This window comes from Candoia aspera, chromosome 1 (assembly GCF_035149785.1).
Source record: "Candoia aspera isolate rCanAsp1 chromosome 1, rCanAsp1.hap2, whole genome shotgun sequence".
Lineage (NCBI taxonomy): Eukaryota > Metazoa > Chordata > Lepidosauria > Squamata > Boidae > Candoia > Candoia aspera.
In genome coordinates this window covers 280,840,991-280,865,954 of record NC_086153.1, presented here as the reverse complement: position 1 = coordinate 280,865,954, position 24,964 = coordinate 280,840,991, and the positions used below count along the sequence as shown (strand labels likewise).

At 37.5% G+C, this 24,964-nt stretch overlaps 2 protein-coding genes across 3 annotated transcripts in view; one reads left to right on the top strand and one right to left on the bottom strand.

Moving 5' to 3' along the window:
- Nucleotides 1-10,518, top strand: part of SPINT1 (serine peptidase inhibitor, Kunitz type 1) — a 472,802-nt gene extending 462,284 nt beyond the window's left edge. The window contains exon 11 of the transcript XR_010066897.1: nt 10,506-10,518. The gene's annotated coding sequence lies outside the window, so the exon portion shown is untranslated. The remainder of the gene's footprint in view (nt 1-10,505) is intronic.
- Nucleotides 1-24,964, bottom strand: part of INO80 (INO80 complex ATPase subunit) — a 77,048-nt gene that overhangs the window by 22,809 nt on the left and 29,275 nt on the right. For both annotated transcript variants that reach the window (XM_063289930.1, XM_063289931.1), the window contains 18 exons: nt 24,502-24,697; nt 23,799-23,866; nt 23,119-23,328; nt 22,710-22,790; nt 21,941-22,036; nt 21,656-21,715; nt 20,801-20,943; nt 19,654-19,738; nt 19,160-19,277; nt 17,772-17,857; nt 16,519-16,686; nt 14,682-14,815; nt 14,298-14,365; nt 12,823-12,916; nt 11,946-12,123; nt 9,599-9,736; nt 2,747-2,972; nt 176-303 (listed from right to left, as the gene is read on the bottom strand). In XM_063289930.1, the coding sequence (XP_063146000.1) occupies nt 176-303; nt 2,747-2,972; nt 9,599-9,736; nt 11,946-12,123; nt 12,823-12,916; nt 14,298-14,365; nt 14,682-14,815; nt 16,519-16,686; nt 17,772-17,857; nt 19,160-19,277; nt 19,654-19,738; nt 20,801-20,943; nt 21,656-21,715; nt 21,941-22,036; nt 22,710-22,790; nt 23,119-23,328; nt 23,799-23,866; nt 24,502-24,697 (2,277 nt within the window). The remainder of the gene's footprint in view (nt 1-175; nt 304-2,746; nt 2,973-9,598; nt 9,737-11,945; nt 12,124-12,822; nt 12,917-14,297; nt 14,366-14,681; nt 14,816-16,518; nt 16,687-17,771; nt 17,858-19,159; nt 19,278-19,653; nt 19,739-20,800; nt 20,944-21,655; nt 21,716-21,940; nt 22,037-22,709; nt 22,791-23,118; nt 23,329-23,798; nt 23,867-24,501; nt 24,698-24,964) is intronic.

Sequence of the window (24,964 nt, the reverse complement as noted above, 5' to 3'; positions counted from 1 at the left end):
TTTAGTAGAAAGAAAACAGCCAGGATTGAATATAAGAAACACAGTGACTATTAATCCCATTGTCGTGGCTACTAACTCTGTCCTAAAAATAAGGTATCTAGGCTCATAAATCACTATTTCTTTTCCTTAGTCATGAAGTTTAAGATTCCCACTGTAGAGATGATACATTTCCTACCTCCAACAAGTCAATCATCCGTGTCATCTGAGAGTAGATAAGGACTCTGTGTCCTTGAGATTTCAGCCTTGTCAATAGAACATCAAGGGCATAAAGCTTTCCACTGTCTGTGATCAAACTCTCTTTGTCTAAAGGAAGAAAGGAAATAAATAGATGATTTATGTCCTGTTGTATAGAATTCAATTAGGTTTACTAATATAATGTGTTGAATCTGGAGGTAGCCTTCGATGAGTAGAAAATCTATCTAGGAAAGGCTTTATCCCTTTTTCTCTACTTAATCTCCTCCAGTAAAAATGACTTCTTTTACAATGTAAAAATATGCATTATATTTCAAAGACCTCTTGCTTTCTGTACAATACTTGTAACAGTTAACAAAGAAAATCCATCCGTCTTCTGACACAAATTTGTATTATTAAGAAATGATTCAATCTGGCTTCATTCAAAGGAAGAACTACTTTAGTTAGGCTTAATCAAACTTGGTTGTGAAATTGGAGGGAAATTTGGCTGTTATTCTTTGTGCAAAAAACACCACTAAGAATAACTTAAAAATAGATAGTCAAAAATGCTAAAACCCGGCTTCCAGCAATTGCCTTCCTCTCACAGTGGTCTGTGGGGCACAATGGGGTCAGTGAAGAGCTAGCTAGCTCTCATAGTAAACAGCCAGTGAAGTTGGTGCTTTTTATCGATGCAAAAAGGACTCAGACACTTCCTGCCATTTAATCTAAGACCATTTTTCTTTCAAAGAACAGGAAAAGCTTTAAGAGATTCCCACAGTGATCGTAATAGGGAACAGTGATTGAGAGAGAAGGGCAGAGTTAACTGCATCAGCAGCTGTTTTGCTGCTCACTTGGATAGCCGTATCACTGCAACTCTGCAGCTTGAGTTAAAAATCTATACTGTTTTTTAATTCAGTTTCTAAACCAAGCATGCTCTAACTGATATATGAATTTAATTCTGTGCTATTTCTTCCTTAACAATTCTTTCTAATTCTGAATAAACTTGGGGGATGCTTCCCCATTGGGGGAGATGGGTGGTGATATAAATTTAATAAATAAATAAATAAAATAAACTTCTATAAATTCTCTTAACATCCATCAATTTATTCTAGCTTAGTATCCCTGCTCTTTTTCTCACTGCAGTTTTACTACAACAATATTTCTCACATATTATGAGAAAATAAGACTGGAAAATTTTATTAAAAGTTTCTGTTTTACTCAGTGAAACAAAAATAAAGACTACCCAATGTACAATATTTTAAAGTGTTAATGCCTTTTAATTAAATTTGTTAGTCAGAAAAGATGGCTGTTTTTTTGCCTCAGTTAAAACATTACCAACCGAAATGCGCCAGAAATAAAACAAACTGGAAATAATACTATGCACTGTTTTCTTTTTGATTTTTTGTTTTTTAGGACACATTTATTCCATGCCTGTTTTCACATCAACAATCATTATTGTAACCCACTTATACCCAATGCTAAAAGTTCATCTTTATCAGCTGACAACTATGTATTCATAGGTCTGCACTGATTAAAAAGCTGTAAGAGTAATTTGACACTACAAAAAACATAACTGACTTACAATGTATTATCAACATATCAACCCTTGATTTAGTAACACTGGTGTGTGAATGTACATCAAGAAATGTTTCTTCTCAAGTACACTGTATATCTACTCCAGATCATTACTCAGTTTATGAATCCAGCATTTTCCTGACCAGCAGTTCATGGCAATGAGAAAAGGCTGTGATGCCTTAAGTATGAAACAGCCCCCATCCCAGAGTTCATCTGTCCTCTACTTGGTTTCATATGGAACAAAAAGACTGTATTGCTTAGCTAGGTAGTTTTAGTTTAGAGCATCTCACATAGCTTATCTCCTGTTGCTGGTGTGCTATTTTATTGCTTCTGGTTTGAGAACTATATTCTAATGTCTGTTTTTAAACACTTTTTATTCCATATACAGCTTTGGGTAGGCTTTGGCACAGAAAGACAAAATACATGGCAAAATAAATAAAAAGCCATGAAGCGCAGTGCATGCTGCTTTAGGATTCTTGAGCACATGCTGATATACTGTATGTGAATGTTAGAAACAAGGTGCACCTTTGTCTGTTCTACAGTTATATGCTAAAGATTTTGGTATACTTTATACCAAAGTATTTGTCAATACTTTAATAAATGCTTTAAATACTTTATACCAAAGTATTTATTAATCAGAACTTAAGAACAGAAATAGAAATGGCAGGGGCAATTCATCAAGAGCAAAACCAGAAAAACTGGAGCACATAAGAGTGAAAAGGAAAAAATGAAAGGTATAGTTTCATAATGGTAATGTTGGTAGAGAGTAAAAACCTGTGAGGCTGGACATTCAAATCTAATTTGGCTCAATCAGGGAAACCCTGCTTGCTTTTTTTGTCTCTTGCTCCGTCACACAGTTTGACAGTTTGCCTATCCTTGTAAGAAGCCCCCCCAAAAGAAAGCATAATTATTTCCTAACTCACTTATAGTTATGGTATAGGCAAGAGTTTCTTTCCTTCTTAGCTACAACAGTATACCAAATTACAAGACTGCAAACCACCTGGTATCCTGATGAAAGACCAGCCGTTTGGAGGTCTAAGCCTCAACAGTCCTCCTGGAGATTCAGGAAACAACTGAGAGCATCGTTTTAGCCAGCTAGTTGCTAGCTCAGGGGCTCCATAAAATACACACTGCTTTGCTTCAAGAGTTCCTCCTTCTTTAAGTGCTTTACGCTCATACTCTGCACTGCGATCATTGCAGTAGAAATCCAACGGAACAGCTGTTACCTGTGAATCAAGAGACTAACGTTATTCTAGATGTTATGAAAGAATTAACTGAGACTGGTCCAATAATACATTAGCTTTCTTTAGAAATAGAATGCAGAAGCAAAGTAGTTATGAGGTAATTGAAAGTCCTCTAGATCTTTCAGGATGATTAATTCAAGTGAGAGGTTCAAGCAAGAGACATTACAAAATGTTAGACTAACACTAGATAAGGATATTTTCTTTTTTAATGGAAATTATTTATTATTTGATGCTTATGAGATTTTAGCATCCAATTAAATGAACACTTGTACTAAAAGCCAAAGAACAGAGAAAAGAGTTTGAGAAAAACAATGGAAAGGAGCAGCACCATGTTAAATAGCAAACTATAGCATAAAAAGAGATGTAATAAAAAGAGAAGAAAATTATTTTGGAGACAAAAGAAGATTGTGATAGGAATATAGAGTAAAATGGCATAGAGCCTGAGAAGAAAAAAGGTTTCAAGAGTGACATACATCAATCACATTGTTTCCCGAGGGGCATCTTGTCATTCAAAAAAGATTACTTAATGGATTTAGTCAGTTCTAGTCAGTTCTCAGTGGGTCCATAGTCTCAGCATGATAATCACTGATTCAGTTTACAGAAATGCATCTTATATAATGTGATCTGAGTTGAGTTAGAAACAGCCAATAAACAGCAAGAAATCTTCATCTTGGCTGCAATGAACTTTCTAAAGCCCAACAATCTTATAAATATAAAACTTTTATAAATAAATATTTTGTAACAGTAACACTGTCACTATTATTATTGATCATTCCATGATATAGAATCTTTGGGAAGCACTGATCTATCTCTTGCAACTGTGCCAATACTGTTTCATTCGATCTGTATGGCTCCTACTCTGATGAATTTCCAAAGGCACTGAAAACCTCCCAGGCCCCAGGGTAGGGTGGTAGATGAGCCCCTTTACAATTTTTATGCCATTTCATATTTTTTTTCCAGACACATATCATCTATTTCTCTATTTTATTGTTCTGACTTATTATGTAAAGCGCCCAGAGTTGGTTGGAATCCGTCGTTCTTTAAATCTCTGTGATAAATAAATATGTTGGAATCCTAGTTTATCTTCCTGTGCCCACAGCTTTCTTCACTGACAACTTCAGTGTAAATTATTTAGTCAAACTAAATGTATTGCCAACACAGGAATCTTACTTTATATCAAGCTAGCCATCTTGGACCATCTCCATCATTTTAATCTTTGGCTAACATTCTGCTTCATCCAGATAGCAGCAAACAACAATCTCTCCAAGTGGCTGAACACTCTCCAGATAAGGAATACGTTCCAGCAGACAAGATTGCTTTTATTTAAAACACACACACACACACACACAAGCACACACACACACAAAACTCCCTTATCTCTCTTTAACAGGCTAAATAGCAGGTCTGTGATATCATCCTGTACAACATGTTAATTGTTCCCAAACACATATATTTTCATAGCTAAAAGCCAAAACAACAACAAGATGGATGTAAGATGCAATGACAGTGATAAAGAGAACAGCGGAAGTTAGAATCAGTACTTATAATCTGTATTTATCTATTGGCCAAGCAAATGCAGGGCACATTTCTCTTATGAAACTGTTATTCATCAAAAGTTCCCTAACAGCAAAGAATTCTCTTCTTTACATGTCAGAACAGGGATATAAACGTTCTATTTTATAATGCACCATAGCCATTATATAAATTATTCCAATTTTGTATACAAGAAACTGAAGTGCTATCATAACCAGAATTAAATAAAGTTATCACATGTCATTCAGTTTTTGGATAAGAAGCAGAACTTCCATACTTTTTTAAGTTCACTGAAACCTGCTATGAAGGGAGACAGAAGAGGCAAGCATTTGTTGAAAGATAAAATTAGGTAAGCAAATTTTTCTCCCCTATTTCACAGAATGTATGACAAAGAGAATCAAAACAGAATGCAGAAGAGAGGGGCATACGTATGAAATCAACAATTGACAAAGTGGTCCTGTCCACTACGTATAACCACTACTGAAATTCATTCTACTGACAGAGCATAATTTATTTATTTTTATTTAAAAGATTTGTATGGCCACCCATCTTAAACAACTCTGGACAGCTCAACAACAGCAATATATCCAGTGACTATAAAACCTAAGCATAAAACAATAGAACAGTAAAATGATCAAACAAGTAAAAAAAAAAAACCTGCGCCTTTTCATCCCCTTAGGATGCCCTGCAGCAAGTTCCAATTACCCTCATTCCATTCTGCCTAGCCTAGCCTATCCCGTGCCTCGGTAAAAAGTCAGGTCTTCAGGACCTTCCGAAAGGCTAAAAAGGGTGAGGGCCTGCTGAATCTCAGGGCGGGGGAGGGGGGAGGATGTTCCATAGGGTATGGGCAGCCACAGAAAAGGCATGCTTCTAAGGTCCCACTAGGTGGCAGGATTTCAGGGAAGGGATCTGGAGTGTGCCTACCCTATCCTTGTCTAGTAATAAGGCAATACTCTTGACCCGCACTGCCAGCCCCACACTAGTACAAGGAGCAATACTGAGTAGATGCTCCTTATTTTCCTGAGGGAATATAATACCGTATCTACCAATGAGGCAGAGTATATAAACATACTTCCACTGAAATCAAATATAAGCCCCAAGTGATCACTATCTATCAGTAGCTATTATAAGCAGTCACAGCTAGCCATGATGATGCCAAAATAACATGTATGTCATGACATCATGCTGCACTCTCATATTTGCATTGTAACACTAAGTATGTAAGGGCAAAGTTTGCATCACTACACTTCGATACATCTGACACCTCTGGATACCAATGGCAGTTTATAATTAAAATCTGTACTAGTTTTCCTATAATGGAGCTGGATGATTATGGGTGTGGGGGAAAAAAACAAGAAGAGATTTCAACCAGAGTAGTCTCCCAAACAGAGATGTTCAAAACATGTCATACATGGAAGAGCTAGTTTCTGGTGATATGTGTCCAGACTGAAATACTGTATATATGCTATGTTGTATGTTCACGACGGAAGTAGTTGTGTTTTGTTTTGTTTTTGCATTGGGGGAATTCATAGCAGTTAATGGGAAGTAGGGAAAATATAATGCTGGGAAGACCAAAGAGGTGGCAGGAAGGTTGGATATGTCATGCCAAGAACACTGGCAGCAGCATCTAAGGGAAAATAGAGAAAGGCAGGCTCTGGGAAGGTTATATTGATGTCTTCAAGCACAGCATATCCAACTGGTCTGACCACTCTTGATTTTCCCAGAGACTTCCTTTCTCTACTTCCCCTTAGTTACTGCCACCAATGCCCAGCATGTACGGAAAGGTTGCTGGTATAAACAAATGTGAGTTTCACTCAGAGAAGGGGAGAGGAATGCTGAGCCATTACAAAAAAGCTATCTGAGTCCTGGGAAGTAAAAAGTGTGAGAAAGGAACTCAAAATAATTTGACTGTATTAGGTACAAGTTGAAGCTGAAAGGAGCTTTGACAGACTTTCAAGATTCTGTTGATTCCTTACATTCCAAGGCTCCTAGTAACTTCTGTGTTCTGACCTTGTCTACCTTGAAGGGCTGACAACTGGGAATATTAGTGAGTGGGCTGACACATGGGCCATGCAGAATAGAGCACAGAGACTGACACATACTACCCTTGTCTTATTATGATCTCTCTGGATTTTGTCTTGGCCAAAGCCTGGAACAACCCAAATGTTTTGGGATTTTGTTCTGCTGAACTGTAGCCCACCCAGAATAGTTCAGTAGAGCTTTCAAGATTTCAAGTGTTTGTTCTGAGGTTGAAACAAAACACCTTCTCTTTTGTGAATACTTCTACTCCTAAGAGGAAAGCCCTTTTTAATACTTTGATCAAATGATACATAAGATCAATGGTTAAATCAGTGATAATTGTATCATGAGACTCAAAAATAATCTAAGTGGGACAAGGGTAAATTGCTGAGACTTCAAATCTAACTTACAGTATATGGTAACTACAATTACGGAATGCTTAAAAATGTCCGGGGGCGGGGGAGGCAGGGACAGGTATTCCTACAGTGATGGGACCCAGAGGTAGCTTAGATGCAAATAATGACCCTAGATTTAATGTAGTTCATGACCCTTTATCCCTCTGACTTATAGACTGAGTCTGACTGAACTTCCTTTTAGGCCTGCATCTTTAGTCCCCTCACAGAGAAATTCTTAGGAAGCAGAATTTTACTTTTTCATCAGCAACTAATGTTCAAAGCAGCTAAGAATAACAAAAATATAAATTTAAAAACGTAACTTAAAATAATACAACACAATAAAGTAATAAATAAATAAAACAACTATGGATCCATGATATTAATACTAAAGTTAATTATTACTGTAAAATGCCCAACTCTTTATATTTATCATACTACATGTCTTATAGTCCCAAAAATAATTTCTTAAAATATTTGTTCTAATTTTGGAAAAACAAAAAGACATTTTAGCGTGGCAAACTGTACAGTGAGCATATCTTACATACTAAGAAGTCAAAGTCATCTACGGGACTGATGTGCTTGTTTTAGTTTTCTGAATTTAGAAGCACAGATAAATATTATAGTTCACATTTTATCTCAATTTTCTCATTATGATAGTTTTAAAGCAATTTCTAAGAAATTATGCATATTATGGAAAGAAGAAATATCTTAAATGGAAGTTTAATTAAAAGAATGCTGGAAAAAATATTTATTGCTGACTCTGAACCTATTCAGAACTGAAGGAACTGCATAGTATCTGGAGGTGCAATACAATACTGCCATCTACAGCTAAGAAATGAGAAATTCAAAGGGCAAGTTTCACAGATTGCTCTAAGTTGATGATTTTCCAATTGCACAATGCTACCCAATTACTCACTATGAAAAAAGAATCAGAGTAACACTTCAACATCACAGTTTTTTCAATATATTTGAATTCACAGAGATTATATTTGAAACAGGACTGCCCAAATGTTTGCTAAAGACAGGACATAAAGGACAATACACAGGTAGTCCTCGTTTAACAACCACTCATTCAGAGATCGTTTGAAATTACGACAGCGCTGAACAAAGGGACGTATGACCAGTCCTTGAAGTTCCGGCCGTCCCAGCACCCCTGTGGTCATGTGATCACAATCTGGGCACTTGGCAACCAGCTCCCACTTATGATGGTTACAGTGTCCTGCAGTCACATGACCGCCATTTATGACCTTCCCTTCCAGCTTCCCACAATCAAAGTCAATGGGGAAGCTGGCAGGGAAGGTCGCAAGTCGCTCACACCCTCCCCAGCCCAGCAGCAGCCATTCCTGGCCTGCTGCACTTCATGGGCCACTCACACAGCCACCCACACCTGGCAGCAGCCACTCCCAGGCCCACTGCCTCACAGGCTACCCACGGACCCTCACCTGGCAGCAGCCACTTATCTGCCTGCTGGCCTGCTTGCAAGCCTCCTGGGATTCACTTAAGGACCTGTGATCTTCGCTTAAGATCCTCGCTTAACGACAGCAACAGGGATTGCCATTGCTAAGCAGTGTGGTCATGTAACATTGTGCTTTACAACTGCATAGCTTCACAAGAAAAATTCCAGTCCCAATTACCATTGTTAAACAAGGACTACCTATAATCCAATTAACCTACAGTATCATGCTTCAAAATATATTCATTAAATGTTTGAGGACATGATAAATAATCTCACTAAATTTTAATTGTAAAGGGAGAAGTCAACATCATGGAGGCAGAGGCTGTTCATGTAATTAATCTTCCTCCCTCCCTCCCTCCCTCCCTCACTATAGTCTCCATTCCATCCCATCCATGCCTCCCCTCTAAGTGGACCCATCCTTCCAGAGCAGATTAAGGACTTCAATTGTATTTGGCATAAGGAGCTAACCAGGCACAATCTCAGGTGTTTCAGTCATTAAAATTATTTTAAAAATTGCTTTAAAACTGTCATGATAAGAAAAGAGAGATTAAACATAAATCAAATAGATACTCTTCAGATTTTAAACATTATTAAAAACAACATGATCTGGTGACTGGACAGATGGAATGAACTAATTTCAAAAGTCTTAAAAGAGATGCTGAACCTTATGGAAGTTTGTGTGTACTATTTTCCTACTTTGCAGAAGTTAAAAACATAAGATATTTAAATAAACTCTCTCTCTCATACTTATTTGCAATCCTGCATAAACAAAACACGATCCTAGCCATAGTCTTTACAAATGCTAACTTCACAATTTGCTGCTGAAAAATGAGCAAATTATAACGGAGGTGAGTAGCTCAACAAAAATATCAAGGGTGTGTAAGACTGTTGTGAAAAAAGTTAACCTATTACAGAATGCCTAGAAAGAAAAGAGTATCAGTATCAGAATGACTTAGTACAAATCTGTGCTATGAGCGCCCTTAGAAAAGCACGTAGTGACTTGTATATGGCCCCTCTAAACGGATATTTAGAGCAGGAAGAGCAGCATAAAATGGCCACCAAAATGATCAAAAGAATGAAGCAGCTGTCTTTTGAAGAACAGTTATAAAGTTTATATTCTGAGATTAAAAAATACTGAGCATATAGAGACAATTACTTACATTAAAATATTCCAAACTGGGTAGAAAGGATTAACAAAGACTTACCCGTGGGCTCACAACGGACAGAAAGGACGGCAGCTCTGTGATTTGACAATACTGTTTCCATGAGGTAGCTGACTGTTGATGAATGATGTAATCTGAGTGGCCAATTACTGCTTTACAGTGGCTTGTGAATACAAGGCCCTAAAAATAATAAAATTCAAAAGGTTTCCAAGATTTAAGACAATATTTTACCACAGCAATTCTCTTCTAAGAAATAACAAAAATGAGCAATGACCAAATATATCCATTTGAAGAAGGAACCTTTTGTCCTGATATGACATTCTGAGGCCACTGGCCTGTGCTTATGTTCTTATTTATAATTGATGAAGAGCTCCATGAAATGGAACAACATTACAATATAACACCCCTATAAAAGAACCAGTTAGGAAAGACATTAAGATTCTTTGATAGAACACAGAAATTAAATGCACAGAAATTAAATGCAATACTAAGAGACATATTTTCCGTTTATATGCATTAAAACAGGCAGTAGGGAGTTGTGGTTCTTATGCCATTCCATGTGCCTTGGCTCCCATGTCCCATACTGCTAGGGAGCATGACACCTAGAGGGTGAATATAGAAACAACAGTAGATGTTGTAAATTGACATATGGTTGCCACAAATTGTCCCCCACTGTGATTATATCTATACATCACAGCAAAGATTATGGTTCATTTAATCAACATCCTCATCTGATTTCAACTGGATTGTGAGCTTGCCAGTGGCATTATACACTCACAAAGAAAATATGGGAAATTGCAAAAGAATATTGTTCTTTCATGCCTTTCAATAACAGAAATTATTCTAAGTTACTCTCAAACCACATTGCAAAAGTGATTTTCTTTTTCCTGAAAGCTCATGTTGAAAGCAAATGAAACCGAGTTAATTATTTAGAAAATGCTAAGTCTAGGTAAAAAAAAAAAGCTATAGTTAGTTAGCTAATGAGTAAATCGAAAGAATTTAATACCAGTACTTTCCTGAGTACTTTCAGATTTTTGCCACTTGTAAACAGGGTAGAAGGACACTGGGTAAACCATGTAAAGCACTAATTGGCTGATTAGATAAAGGGGACCATAAAACAAGATCATAAAACAGAACATTCCAGTTGCCAGAAAGTCCAAATAAATGAGCGTGCTATATCAATGTAAAAATGTTACTTTCTACATTGATATAGCACACTCATTTATTTAAAGCCTAAAGAAAAGCCTAAAGAAAAGGTAAATACTTTTATATAAATAGTAAAGGTAAAAACAGTAACATAACATTTTTCTAGATTTTTCTGATTTTTATTTGAAAAATACAGTATCTTTTTTTTCCAGATATGGAAATCAACAAGTATCTAGATGTAGTTAGTTTATGAATCCATTGTACCAGGATTTATAAAATAGCTGCCTATTTTACTTATTTAAAAGTAAAGCTACATATTGGGGGAATAGCCTGCTTTAAAACCCTGGGAATTAATGACTATGCTATTGGTGGTACAACTGCAATTTACACAAGAGAAATCAGTAAGCTTGGGAGCAAACAAAGCAGACAGTAACTCACAGTTTATTGAACAGACAATTACAAATAATAAATCTCATGCCAATTTTGTACATACCCATCCTTAACTTAAAAAAAAAGAGTTACAAGACAAACTGTCTGCAATTAAGTGTCCCCACCTAATCTGGTCAGGACAGGGTCAAGGGAAAAAAAGACTGAACAGAAACTGGAAATCTGGTTTCACTGCCATTGTTATACCATGTGTCAGGTTTCAACCTGACTGATAATCAGATTAAAAGGCTTGCAGCCAGAGATTCAAAGACACTGTCCTGATAAGATATGTTTATTGCAGATGCTAGCAAAGCCCTTAATAATGCAGAAAAACAGCTACTGCAAACTGTATAGCATAAGCCAGATAAATATGACCCAAGGTTTAAATCTTAAGGCTTTTTCTCTTGCTCATATGTCTTAATTCATGTATTGTTATTTTAATAGATCATTCTGGTCTCAGGCCCTTTGATTCTGACCTTGCCTACAGTATTCCAGCTTCCACACTGTAACTAATTAAATTGGATTGATTTTTACCATAATTTACAGAATAAATAACAGAATAGCACAAGTATTACTTAGATATACCCAGTTTATGTAATAAATAAGATGACAAAACTGAACTATCTGCTACAGATTTTTTTTCTTTATGATACTGAAGTTTCCCAGTGCACATGAAATTACTTAATTCTGAGATAGTTGGAATGCCTTAAATTTATGAGTAAGACTGTTGGAGGATATTCACTTATTAGCAGGGATTCTTGAGGGTTTGTTGAACTAAAGGTATTTATCCTTGCACAGAAATGAAAATGTTACTCACCTGCAGCAAAGTGCAGCTGTGCAAGTTGGGTGGGGAGAGTGGAAAGTTGACATCCAGCACAAAATCTTGGTTCTTCAGACACCGAGACTGATGCTGGTCATCTTTTTCAGGGTCTTTCCAGAATCGAAAGTGGTGAAGCCTGTAGGCGGCTTTCAGAGACAGGAAAAGAGCTAACCATCTGAAAAAACCAGAGTACACATTCACAGCTCTTGAACAGGAATGTAAATACGCAGAAATGTGGGAATTACTTAATGAACCATTAGTTTTTGAAAAAATATGAAAACTGTTTTTGCATAACTTTTAGCCATTCAATCTTCTTAATTCCACTGTTCAATTCCACACATATGAAATGTAATATGCATCTGTTATAAGCAGAAATGTGATTTTTAGGACTAGCAGATAGTGAATGATCAATAACATTCAGCTAAAATAGTTTCACAGAGGAGAACCAACAGTAAGTCTTTGAAAACAAATAGACACAGAATGGTTTAGCATGACACAAGCAAAAGCCTTGAAACTTATTAAATTAAATTAAACAGAAGCTATGCAGAACAGTTTCTTGCATGCGTAAAACTTACTTTTTTGCTAGGCTCTACTACAGGGACATTAGCACACACACTGGTATAATCTCAATACCTGCATTCATACTGTTCACACATTTATTGAGCTTCAAGAATCAATCATTCAAATAAGATTTTTTTAAAGTACAAAGAAATGAGGGTGCAAGCGGCAACCACCTATTTGTAATAATCAAATATTGTTCATGCAATGGATATCACCCCCAAATATGTTTGCAATAGACTGTATTCATAATGTTTTTTAAATTTATTTTTATAGCTCCTTAAACCAAATATGCTATTAGTTCAAGATTTCTCACCTGGCTAGGTGTCCTTTATGCATGAGATTTGCCAGTTCTGCTGGAGAAACATCGATAAACCGTAGGAAAGAGAAACAACTCTCTTCCTCAGTACCTATAACATGTAAATAACAAGATTAAAATGAACTCCTGCAGAGGACTGGTGCCACGTTGACTGTATAAAAACTGACAAGCAGAAAACACAATTTGGGCTTGTGTGTGAATGTGTGCATCTCTCCCCTGTCCCACATTCTTTATCTTTGGTCATTAAAACAATTTGTTGGCTTGAGAGACAAACAAGGCATAAGAAAGAACAGCAATCACATTGCCCCATTCAATTACAGGTAGTCCTTGTTTAGTGACTAACTCATACAGCGACCGTTTGCAGTTACGACAGTGATGAAAAAGTAACTTTGCAACCGCTCCTCACATTTTTGACCTTCACAGGTCTGTAAAGCAAAGGAATGCTGAAGTTGCTGATTCACTTAGTGATTGCTTTGCTTAAAGACTGAGTTGCTGGTCCCAATTGTTATTAAATGAGGACTGCCTGTATCGCACCTATTCTCTAAAGCAGAAAATCACATGAGACTGAATTTATTACCAAAATTAAGGTTTTCTGAAAAGCAGTGATACTGGTGACCTGTGATCAGCAGGAACATTTAATACAGAGAATAAAATGGGCAAAGCTCATTGGTAAGGAACCATAGAAAAAGGGTAAAGAAGGAAGAGGAGGGCCACTGAGCAAGGATGAGGTGTGTGGAAGAATCACCCATTTTTCTATCCCAGAGACAACAGAGCCAAAGAAGCACTAGGAGAAAGAAACAAGGATGACAATAACTGCGTAACATTCCCGTTTCTCCATACAACTAAATGTTCTAATTAAGTTTTGGATACAGTAAAAAGTAAGGGAAAATGTGTAGCCATTAGACTAAAGACGACAAAATCTGAGGACCAGAGGATTAAACCATAACACAGCTAAGAAGGATTACAGGTTACCATTAATAACCAAATGAAGAGTCGTCAAACAATGTGAAGCTATGCTGTTAAGAGTATGAATGCAGTTTAGGAGTAATTATCATATCCAAAAAGAGATGTATGTGATTGCTTTAGGTATTTTTTCATTACCATATTCAGTTCCTCAAAAAATAATCTCAAGAACAATTTTGATATCTTGAACGAATTAAAAAAATAAATCGATGAAATAAATAAATATTGAAAGGAAAATCAGCATGAGGAAACAGTCTTGAATCGGACACAACTGAACAGATTAAAAAAACATAAACAGCTTTTTAATATTTAAGTAATTTAAGTTAAATATTAGAAAAGCTAAAACAGAAGTCATTTCAACTGTGAAATAAGCCAATTAAAATGTTTATAACATAATCGTCTTTATAATTTTAAATACAAGTAGAGAGAAAAAAGCTAAGTCATTACCAATATATGTAAAGTGATATGAATTAATTGCATCCTAATGTTCTCCCAGTACTTCAACTTACCCCTTCTATGGAACAGAGACTGTTGGATGTAGTCTGGTGCAAAAGGAGAAAGTAAAAATTGCAACCACCTGAAAATTAACAAAGATTCAAAATGTGAGTATGCAAATAGTGGTTAAATTGAATTCAAACTTGCCTTGTCACCTAACCCTTCCTCTAAGGAATGTAGGACATTGCTGCCCTTAGGTTGTTAGTCAGACTCATTTTCTGGAGAAGCCCAGAAGTACAAGCTGTGCTCCTGTACAGCTAAGCCATGAGCCACTTTAGCATAACATTAGAAGGAGCTGAAGGAACTACTGATCTGTTGCTAAGAGCAGTAGCTGAAGAGGTCCCCCCTGACTGCATAGGTTGCACTGGGAAAACTGAACAGAATACAATATTGCTTACCTGTCCCGTGAATGGTTAAACACCCTGATCTGTCCATGGCGATAGAGAAACTTTGAAATCTGATATGGCTTTAGTGAAAGGTGAAATGGAGACCATGTTTCTTGGCGCTCAAAGAGCTCTGGATGATTGCAGACCTGTAAGGAAATGTATTAACTCAGAAAGGACTGGAAAAATAATAATTATTCTACGTGTTTGGAAAAATACAGGAACAATTTTCAGGGTTTAATATTTTACCCTGCTTTTCCTCCAGACACATTAGCACATGATTGCTTCCCTATCTAGCCTCATCGTAATCCTGCAAAGCAGATTAAACTAACAGTTATTTTTTCATTACTCAGTCTTATATGTCACTTCAGTCACAAATAACTCTAAGTGACATACATTCCTTATCAGTAAAAAGGGTTAAAACAATGCAAAGCAATATACAAAACAACATCATATATTCCTATTGCACAAAGGAACTCAAAGGTATAAATGATCACTTATTGTAGGGGACCCACATTTATGTCCAGTCCCAAACGCTTCCTGGAGCAACCTGATATAACGGGGTGGGCGGCTATCGTAAATTCAAAGAAAGCAATAAAAACCTACAAAACCCTGGTAAGGTTGGAGCTGCTCTAATTCTGGGAGGAATGCTGTTCCAGAGAAGGAGGCAGCAACAGAGACGGCTCACCTTTGTGGCCCTAAAGAAAGCACTCCCTCAAAGTAGGGTCCCAAAGAGGGCCCTCTGTTCCTGATCCTACTGGAAGGGCAGATATTGCTGTGAGCAGGTAATCTCTAAGTTATCAGGGTCCCAAGCCTTGCAGGGCTTGGGAGTGACAACCAGTGCCTTAAATTGCACCTGGAAGCTAACTGTCAGCCAGTGTGACTCACAGAGTAGTGGTATTACCTGTTCGAAGCAAGTAGTTCCTAAAAGTACTTGAGTAACTGCTTCTGAACACTGTAGCTTCCAAATGATTTTCAAGGGCAGCCTCACATAGAGCGCATTGCAGTAATCCAATTGAGGGGTGCCAAAGGCATAAGTAACTGTAACCAGGGCCTCCTGGTTCAGGAACAGTCGTAACTGATACACCAGAATAAGATTTGCAATTGTCATGAGCATAGATGGTGAGCAGGAGGGGGCCCCTATCCAGGGGGGAAAACGCATGCGGACTAGTGAGGAGTTGAGCAGTCATTCAAAGAGACACAGAACAGACCCGCCTTGACTTTTGGGGATTATCTGTATGGGTTTTCTCACGCTTCTTCAGTTTGTTAGGATTTTCTATCTAATGTAGCAGTTATAAAACACTAGAGACTTATTCCTCATCTCAGCGTGGTTCCTGACTGTTAGGACATCAATAGTCCTCTTGGCCACAGCTGCTACCTGCTCTTTAAAGAACTGTGAGTCCAGGAGGATACCCAATTATGAACCAGTTCAGAACAAGGGAGTGCAATCTGTCCAGTTATTGGGCCACAGTCACTCAGAAAATTTCACAACCAAGTTGAAATCTAAATCTGAGTCTTTCCAGTTATAATTCAACATCTAACCGCTACAGTATTCTACCCTGACTGCTGTAAATAATTTGTAGACTATAATTTGTAACATACATTCTTTTAGAACAGGCACACCTGCCTTTTTTGTACTTATACAGTATATTGCCAAAATGCTCAGTTTTCCAATAGACTATACTGTATTACACAAAATGGCAAGATTTACTATTCCAAATTATAAGACAAAGGAGGAAGGGCATAAGTGAGGAATAAACGCAACCTGTTAATCATGCATTTAGGAATGTGGGTATAAAGCTACTCCTTTTTGAGACAAGCATTTCAGAATGACAGGTTTTCCTAAACTCACCTTCCTGAACTGCATGACAAGGTTCATGAGGCTACTGGTAGTGTTCTGGGCTTGCTGAGTAGTGCCCATGGAGGATTGCAAAAGGTCATCAATTGAAATCTTATTCTTCAGAGCTTGATACAATAATTTCTGTCGACTGGTCTGCTGGCAATACATAAGAATCTCGATCTAAGAGAAAGGAAAACAGATCAAACTATTGCCAATAAAATATTATATTAAATCCCAGTTCACAAACACAATCCATAAATAATCTCGGAGAATAAGAGCTTTTTCCCAGAAACCTTCATTCTAACGTTAGGGATGTGTAACTGATATAAAAATAACCCCTTAAGGTAAGGGACTGCCTCCAACTCCCCCTACCCTTGCCCTTTTGGCTGCCATGCACCCTGCCTTGCGGGGCAGCAAGCAGCCCCAGAACCACGCGGCTCTGGGGCTCCTCACTACACTGCCGCTCTGGGGCTTCTTGGAGCACCACGGATCTGGGGCTGCAAGAAGCCTGAGCCACAGCGCGAAGCCACAGCTGCCCCTGGAAGCCTCAGCCGCCCCAGGCAGTGAGGCGCTTCTGCTTCGGCAGCTGGGAGCAAAAGGCGAAAGGTCAGTGTGGGGAACTGGGAGAGCAGGCAGCTGGGTGAACAAATGCTTGCTGGCACGGGCTGGGGCGGCTATGGCTTCACACTGAGGCTTGGGCTTCTGGCAGCCCCAGAGCTGCAGTGCACCAAGAAGCCCCTGAGCCATGGAATGCCAAGAAGCCCCAGAGCTGCACAGTTCTGGGACTGCTTGCCACCCTGCAAGGCAGAGTGCAGGGCAGCCAAATGGGCAGAGATGGGGGGAGACAGGCGTGGAAGGGAAGTTGAAGTGCCCCTGAGGTTGTAAGTGTGGGCAGGCTGCCAAGCACGTGAATTTTGATTACATGACCATGGGGGTGCTACAACAGCTGTAACTTTGGTGACCAGTCATAAGTCCATATTTTCAGCACCACTGTAACTTCAAATGGTCGCTGAATGAACAGTCATAAGTCGAGGACTACTTGTACAGGGGAAATATAAAATCAGTGAAATTAGCCTCCCATTCTTCTTTCAAGGGAGCAGGTTATTTAGCTCAAGGGATGTCTACATCAAACCGAACAGATGTTGAAAAAACATATTTAAGAATGCTGATTTCACATCAGTTAACAAAAACTACACAGTGATGTACAATTTAAAAAAAAAAACTAAGAGGAAACAGAGTTTCTTATTGATAATTTTGATTGGCACCTTGTCTGACAATTCATTTTCCACATCTTTCTTGATTCTCCTCAACATAAAAGGTTTCAGGATCATATGCAAACGTGACAGTTGATCTGAGATGGAGAAAAAAACAATCCATAATCATTTATCTAATGTTAAAAATGCTCTAGTATATCTATTTTCAGTTAGCCTTATAACTGATGATTCAAAACTGGGAAAGGAATCTGCCATGGTTGTATACTGGCACTTAATTTAACTTATAAACAGAATATATCATGAAAAATAGAAATCAGAACAAATAGCAATTGGAATTGAAATTGATGGAAGAAACATCAACAATGTCAGATATGTTGAGGATACTACTTTGATGCCTGCAAGAGCATCAAAGATGAGATAGACTTAAGGAATCTCATACTGAAGGTGAAAGAAGAGGGCACAAAAGCTCATCTGCTGCTCAGTAGTTTAAAAAAAAAAGTTCCTAAGATTACATTGACAGACAATGGCAACCTAATGCATGCTTGTGGGGAAGAAGCTGAGGTACTAACAACTTTATCTTCCTAGGCTCAAAAGTTCACAGTGATGGTGATCATAGCCATGAAATAAAGAGGTATCCACTGCTTGGGCTAAAAATGGGCAGATCTTGTCAAAACATATCTAGTCAAAATATTAAAGTGCAGATATCACTGACAGTAAAGGTATGTGTTATCAAGTCCATGGTTTTCCCAACTGTAACATACGATTGTGAAAGCTGGATGATTCAAAAGGCTGAGCAAAGGAAAACTGATGCCTCTGAATTGTGGTGTTGGAGAAAATTGTTGAAAATACCACACACAGGAAGGGTAAATAATTCAATACTAGCTCAAGTAAAACTGGAAGATTGATCACAGAAAGCACTAACAATGAAGGAAAAGCTCAAGTATTTTGGACACATAAAGGAAAGGCAAGAGACACTGGAGAAGACTGTGATACTTGAAAAAATCAAAGGTAGTTGAAAGAGAGGCTGACAGTCAGTGGATAGATATTCACATTGACGGCAAAAGCATAAACTTTAAGAATTCAAAGCAGCAGCTATAACAATCTTGATGAAATAATGTCTATTGGGTCATGAAGGGTCATGTGAGTCATGATGACTAAGTATTACCTTAAATATTGGAAGCAGTATATTTTCAATACCAATTGCTGCAGAACATGAATGGAAGAGTACTATTATACAAAAGCCCAGTTGTAGTCTTTCCATGGGCATCTAGTTGGCTATTGAGGGATCAGAACGATGAGCTACCTGAGCCTTTGGTTTGATCCAATACAGTTCTTCTCGTGTTCTAAGCAATCATTAACCACTGGTTCTAATAAATGTGGGTAGTTCTGCTCAGGTTGTAGAATCTGAATGCAAAGTATACTGAAACCTGCATACTCACTCTCATCGATGGCAGATTTATTTTCCGCATGGCTTTCAATATCTTTAGAAAACCACTCATTGAATTCTTCATGGGAGTCAAACAATGTTGGCATAATGAAATGAAGCAAAGCCCAGAGCTGCAAAAGCAAAGAAGATAGTGTAATAAGTATCCCACTAACTAATATATCTTAAAACTCTTTTCTTACATATACTGAGCAGGATCAAGGAAATCTCCTTCCCAGAAACTGTCAGCATGGAATCCTAAACTCATGGGTCTACTGGGCTGACAACTCAGAAAACCTTTCAATAACAATAACAGAGACGACTATGTCAAAACCTGGTAACGGACTGAGGAATGCCTTTTTCTGAGCATCTCTGGACACAAAGTAAACAGAAAGAAGCAGGCAAGACTGTAAGAATACAGAGATTACACCCAAATAATACTTGTGAAAATATTAGCTTTCCACTCCTTTTTATAACCAATCCATACCAATGAGAACAAAACATACTTACCTCAGCCATAGTGTTTTGGATGGGTGTCCCAGTTAGCAATAGTCGGTTTCGACACTGGAACTGAAGTAAAATTTTCCAGCGGACGCTAAAATACCAACAGATTTTGAACAAACTGATTTAACAAGTGGCAATAAAGGAACTCATTGCTATTTTTGTTTACAGAACATTAATTCATAAGACTTCTTCTAGGAAAAATAAAATACATGGATTTTATTGCCACTTAATTGCTCTCTTTAAACTCCTCTACAATGTGACATGAACAAATTATAAGGTGCTCAAATATTGTTTATGTGAATTGTGGGGGGGGGTTGTACGTGTGCACATAGTGCATTTTACTTCAATTAAAGCATAATTCCCTGTTCAATATAAAGCCAACCTGGAATTTGAGGGGAGAGGCTATTCATCATTTCTCAAATAACCACCACTGAAAATGGGGATAAATTTTCTTTCATCTACTGGGAATGAATATTTTAAAGCCAAATATTACCCATACTTGCTTGAGGCTTATCAGTATCTTAAACCCATATCAGGACACCACCTTCTGGCTTTCCATTGTTCCCAAATGTCTCCTTATAACTTACTGAGCACTGGTGAATTTGGGGGAAGGGTACAGGGGGAGTGCCACTCTTCTTATTCTGCCCCCCCAGCACATAGCACTTTCTTTTTCCTGATATCTTAATCAGCATCCTATTTGTTTAAAGAGTCAAGCTGCAGAGTCTTAAGCAGCACAGCTGATGGTGCTGCTTCTTCTCTCTTGATCCTCTCCTGCACTTGCTACTTCCTTGGCCACCTCTGCTTCCCCAGAGAAGGGGAGCTGGTAGCTTTCCAAAGCCACTGCCCAGACAATGGGAGACAGCAGATAGCTTGTTGTTTTAACTTCTTTGTTACTGGATATGGTCCTTGTGAGGCCCATGGAACCTAAGTATACTTGGGGATTATGCTGACTTCTAACAGCTTACAACCAAATTACAAATCATGGAATCTTGGTAAGACAGACTGAAAAACTAATGAGTAAAACACACCTGCAAAAATATTTTTTAAAAAGTAACTAAACCCATAGCATTTTAACACTGCATTTAATTACTGCATCTTAGCTTCCTTTCTGTCACTGGCCAAATCATTTAACTCTTTCAACTACTTAAGATACCTGGAGCTACTCTTGAGTGCCTGTGCCTCATCCAGCACCATATATTGCCATTTAACTCGCTGAAAATATTTGACGTCTTGGACTACAAGTTGATAACTGGTGATCACCACGTGGAAAGAAGCATCCTGAGTATACAAAGTCTTCTGCAATCAGGAAAAAAACACTGAAGTTATATAAACTAAATCATCCCATCCCATATATGCAATAATTTTAAAATCTGTTTTCTAAGCTGAGTGAGCAGCCTGTTTCTATCTGGACATATTCTTCTGTTATCTTTTATATTTAACATTTCTACATGATCAGGCAGATTCATATGCATATTGATTAGAGTACAAGGTTACAATGGCAAAAGTACAACTGCTTCATGGTCGTTCTATTTACAAGGCTTCCACTGTAGCAGCAGATACTTCTTTCAAAAATGTATGTCTCTTGACTGGGGGCCTCTGTATTATACTGATTACATCACAAGATGTGGTTGAGTCACTAAGGAAGGAATCTATTTATATTCAGATAATCACTTAATTAGCCCTAAAGTACAGTACATTTAAATATAGCCAAACTTGTAATAAATTTCCAATGAAATTCTCACATGTTAAGGGAAGACTTTATGTACATGTGAAGGTAAGAGCTTATAGGGACTGGTAAGAGTTACAATTTTAAGGACCTTAAATAGGAGTATTAGTATAAGGAAAAAAAAGGCAGAGGCCAAATACTGAAGAGAAGACAAACATTAAGATAAAAATGAGAAAATTAGCATGGACTTATTTATCATTAAAAATATTCCAAAATTCTATTACAGAAGGACAAGAATCCATTTATTCATTAAATAAATGAGAGGGATGTGAGTGATAGTACCTGACTCCAGAATTTCCTGATCACTTTTCGGTCATTGGGATTTCCCCAATATGGTAGCACCTACAATATATAGAAAACAGTCCACATAAGTACCTTTTTTTTACGTAAGTCTTGAAATTCTTTCAGATTTTTGCCAATCTTTGTTCATACAGATTCAGATTTCTTGTCTTTTATGTTAGGCTTCAGAACTTGGCAGAAACAGAAATAGGAGAGTAGGAAGTAATATAAATCCAATATTTCTTTTAAGAAAGTTGAATTTATGGAATGATCAAGTCTGCCAGTTACCTTAAATCTAGGAACAAATCTGGCAAACTCCTGATGCCAGTTGTTTAATGTGGAAGCTGGTGAAATAATTAAGAAGGGCCCCCAGATGTTCTCTCTCTGGAAAAGAAAAACCTTTAATTAAAGAACAATATTTAATACAATCTTTAAATTAATATCAAATATGATGAGTAAAGAAAATATACAGGTTATAAAACAGCTTTGTACCAGAACCACACATACTAGGGACACAAGATATACATTGTTTACTGACAGGCATAGTGTAGTAAAGCCAAACCAGCAAAGTAACTCATGCAATTTATATTGATTTTAATGTAATATGCATCCCTAGCAACCTCCATTTTTGTTTGTTTGTTTTTGGTCAAACAGATATTTGCGTAACTCTCAGTGCACTTCCTTATCTGTTGAACTACTATTTCTATTCATTCAGGATACCTGATGTAGTACAGGTGTGATGCAGATCCCTTCATGGGCAACTGGGCTTGCAGTTTAAGACAGCCAAAACAGAGCTAAAAGAAGAATACTTTTGAGTAAGGCTGTAGTAGAGATGAAGTTTGGGGAGGCTCAATTAGTACCAGGAAGCATAAGGGATGTAAGTCCAGAAAAGACTTTAATGAAAGAGAAAGAGACAGCCTAAATTCAATAATGCACACACTGAAAGGAAATGTTACTATGTATATACACACAGATGCATTACACATGGGCCTCATTTCAATCATGTAATAAGTGGTTGCTTTTAGCCAGAGGTTTGAAGCACAAAGAATCTACCTACCTCAGCCAGATGCGCTAATAAGGCAATACTCTGCACCGTTTTACCCAGCCCCATTTCATCTGCTAGGATACCATTGATGCCCTGCAAGAATGGAATTGAAAACTTTAGTCTAGGCGAGGCATAAAAATAAGCATATATAATAGCTTGAAAATCAATATAGTATTGAAGCTTATCATTTCTCCTCAAAGAGCAGGAAATTACATTTGTGGAAAGTTCCATAATATTCTCCTTCCCATAAAAACATACCAGCAGGTATCTCTGAAAATACATGTGGATCCAGTTCCACAGATGACATTTTAGTTATAGGATTATGAACACAATATGAGTAACCACAGTTCACCCCTCTTCTTGGAGTCATGCCAAGAAGGAATTTGTTTTTAAGATCTTGCTTCAAGAAAAACAAGCACACCTGCTCATAAAGGTTGGCTAGCCAGTTCATGCCTTTCAACTGGTAACCTTTCAATTTGCCATTGAAAATGGTAGGCTGTGGAATGTCCTCTCCTGCCCGGATGGAAGGGTTGGCAAGGCTGTAGCTCTCTCCAAAGCCAGTGCTAGATTTATTGGCAGCACGAAGTGCTGCTGCCCGGCTCTCCTTGGCATCTTCATCAAAAGACCTGGTCTAAACAAAGTGAGAGAAAATGGGTTAGAGAGGTAACCCTATATAAAATAAACTGTTAAGAACAAATCCCAAACTTACATCTGAACAAAGACATGTAGGACAAGATACGTTTTCTTTCATTTGTTAACATGGTCTCATAAATATGAAAGGGATAGAACTAAACTAGCAGAAACTAATTCAGTCTGCAATCTTCCTATCAGGTTTTACTACAACTCTTGATTCAATTTCTGAACGTTCCTGTTTCCTTATCATAGCTGCTTTTCGTACAATTCCATGGGATAAAATTCACTCAAAATCTATGCCATTCTGGTTAATCCTAAAAAAATATATTACCTAACTATGGACATCTTTTTTTTTTTAGAGTAAAACTAGTAAGTTACAAGAAATATTGAAAGTTCCTATACCAATTCCAGGCATTTTAAAATTTAGAATACTTCCCAATTTACATTACACTCTTTTTCGACACTTACTTGGGCCTGATGAATTCGAAAAGCATCTTCAGCATTTTTCAAAGCCTGAACCTTGTAATAGTTACTATCTGATAATAAAACAAAATTTAAAAATGAAACATGTATTAAATTACAAAACTCTACATATAGGCTATTCATAAATATCTGAAAGTGAAAAGTTTGAAATTGTAATGGTATGTGGGAAAGACCTTGGGAGACAGGGTGAACAGATGCTGCCTAGAGAATGGTCAGATAAGAGACAGCATAGCCCGCAGCTGGATAGTGGGAAGGGCAAGAGACTCATAAGGGACCTTCCCTAGTTTCTTGGGCTGTAAAGGAGATGGCAGGAGAATTGTACTCTCAAACTTGCAAGATTCTGTCAATGTAGCTTTACAATAAGTAGAATTAACTTAGCTGGTTGTGTTTTCTGTCTGGTCTACCTGCTATGGCTGATAGAAATAGGCCTGTGCAGATTGTTTGATAAGGTACTTCACTTACTCAGAAAAGTGCCTCTTTGTTTCACTACTGATGCCTAGAAAGTGTTTAGGCTTGCTGCTGCTGCAACTATTTCATGCCTTCAATTAAGGGCTTCAGAGAGGCACTTCATCTGCAAGCAATGCCCCTCATTAAATCATCAGCCCCAGTTCATAGGACTGCATGAGCATGCAATATAGCAATGATTAGATTTCCCTAAATCTTGCCAAAATTTAGTTTCACTTCTTACCATAATCCTCTTGAGTAATGTTGACTAAAACTCCCCCACCAATATCAATCTGCCTCTGGATAGAACTGTCTTCAAGTTTCCTCAGAATTTCCTCCTGAATTCCATCATGTCCTGTATCTCGTTTGCGGCTCATGAAGTGGGCATACAACTCAGTTTGGGTAATCAGGAAGTTAAGTTTTCTCTGCTGTCTTTTAGCCTAAAGTAATTTATAAGAAAATAAAAGAAATAATTTCACATCTAAAGAACTTAAAATAGTGCATTTATCTTTCACAACTGAGGAAAATAATAAAATAAAAATAATGAATTCCTGAATTTAAAAAAAATGATACTGATGGCTGTTGGTTAAAAATACATCTCCCAAAACATCCAAATAGCTGAAAGATCCAACCAACGTGTTATTCCTAATCCAAAGAAAATAACTTACTAAAATAAATATTATAAAAAAAACCAGGCTGACTTTACA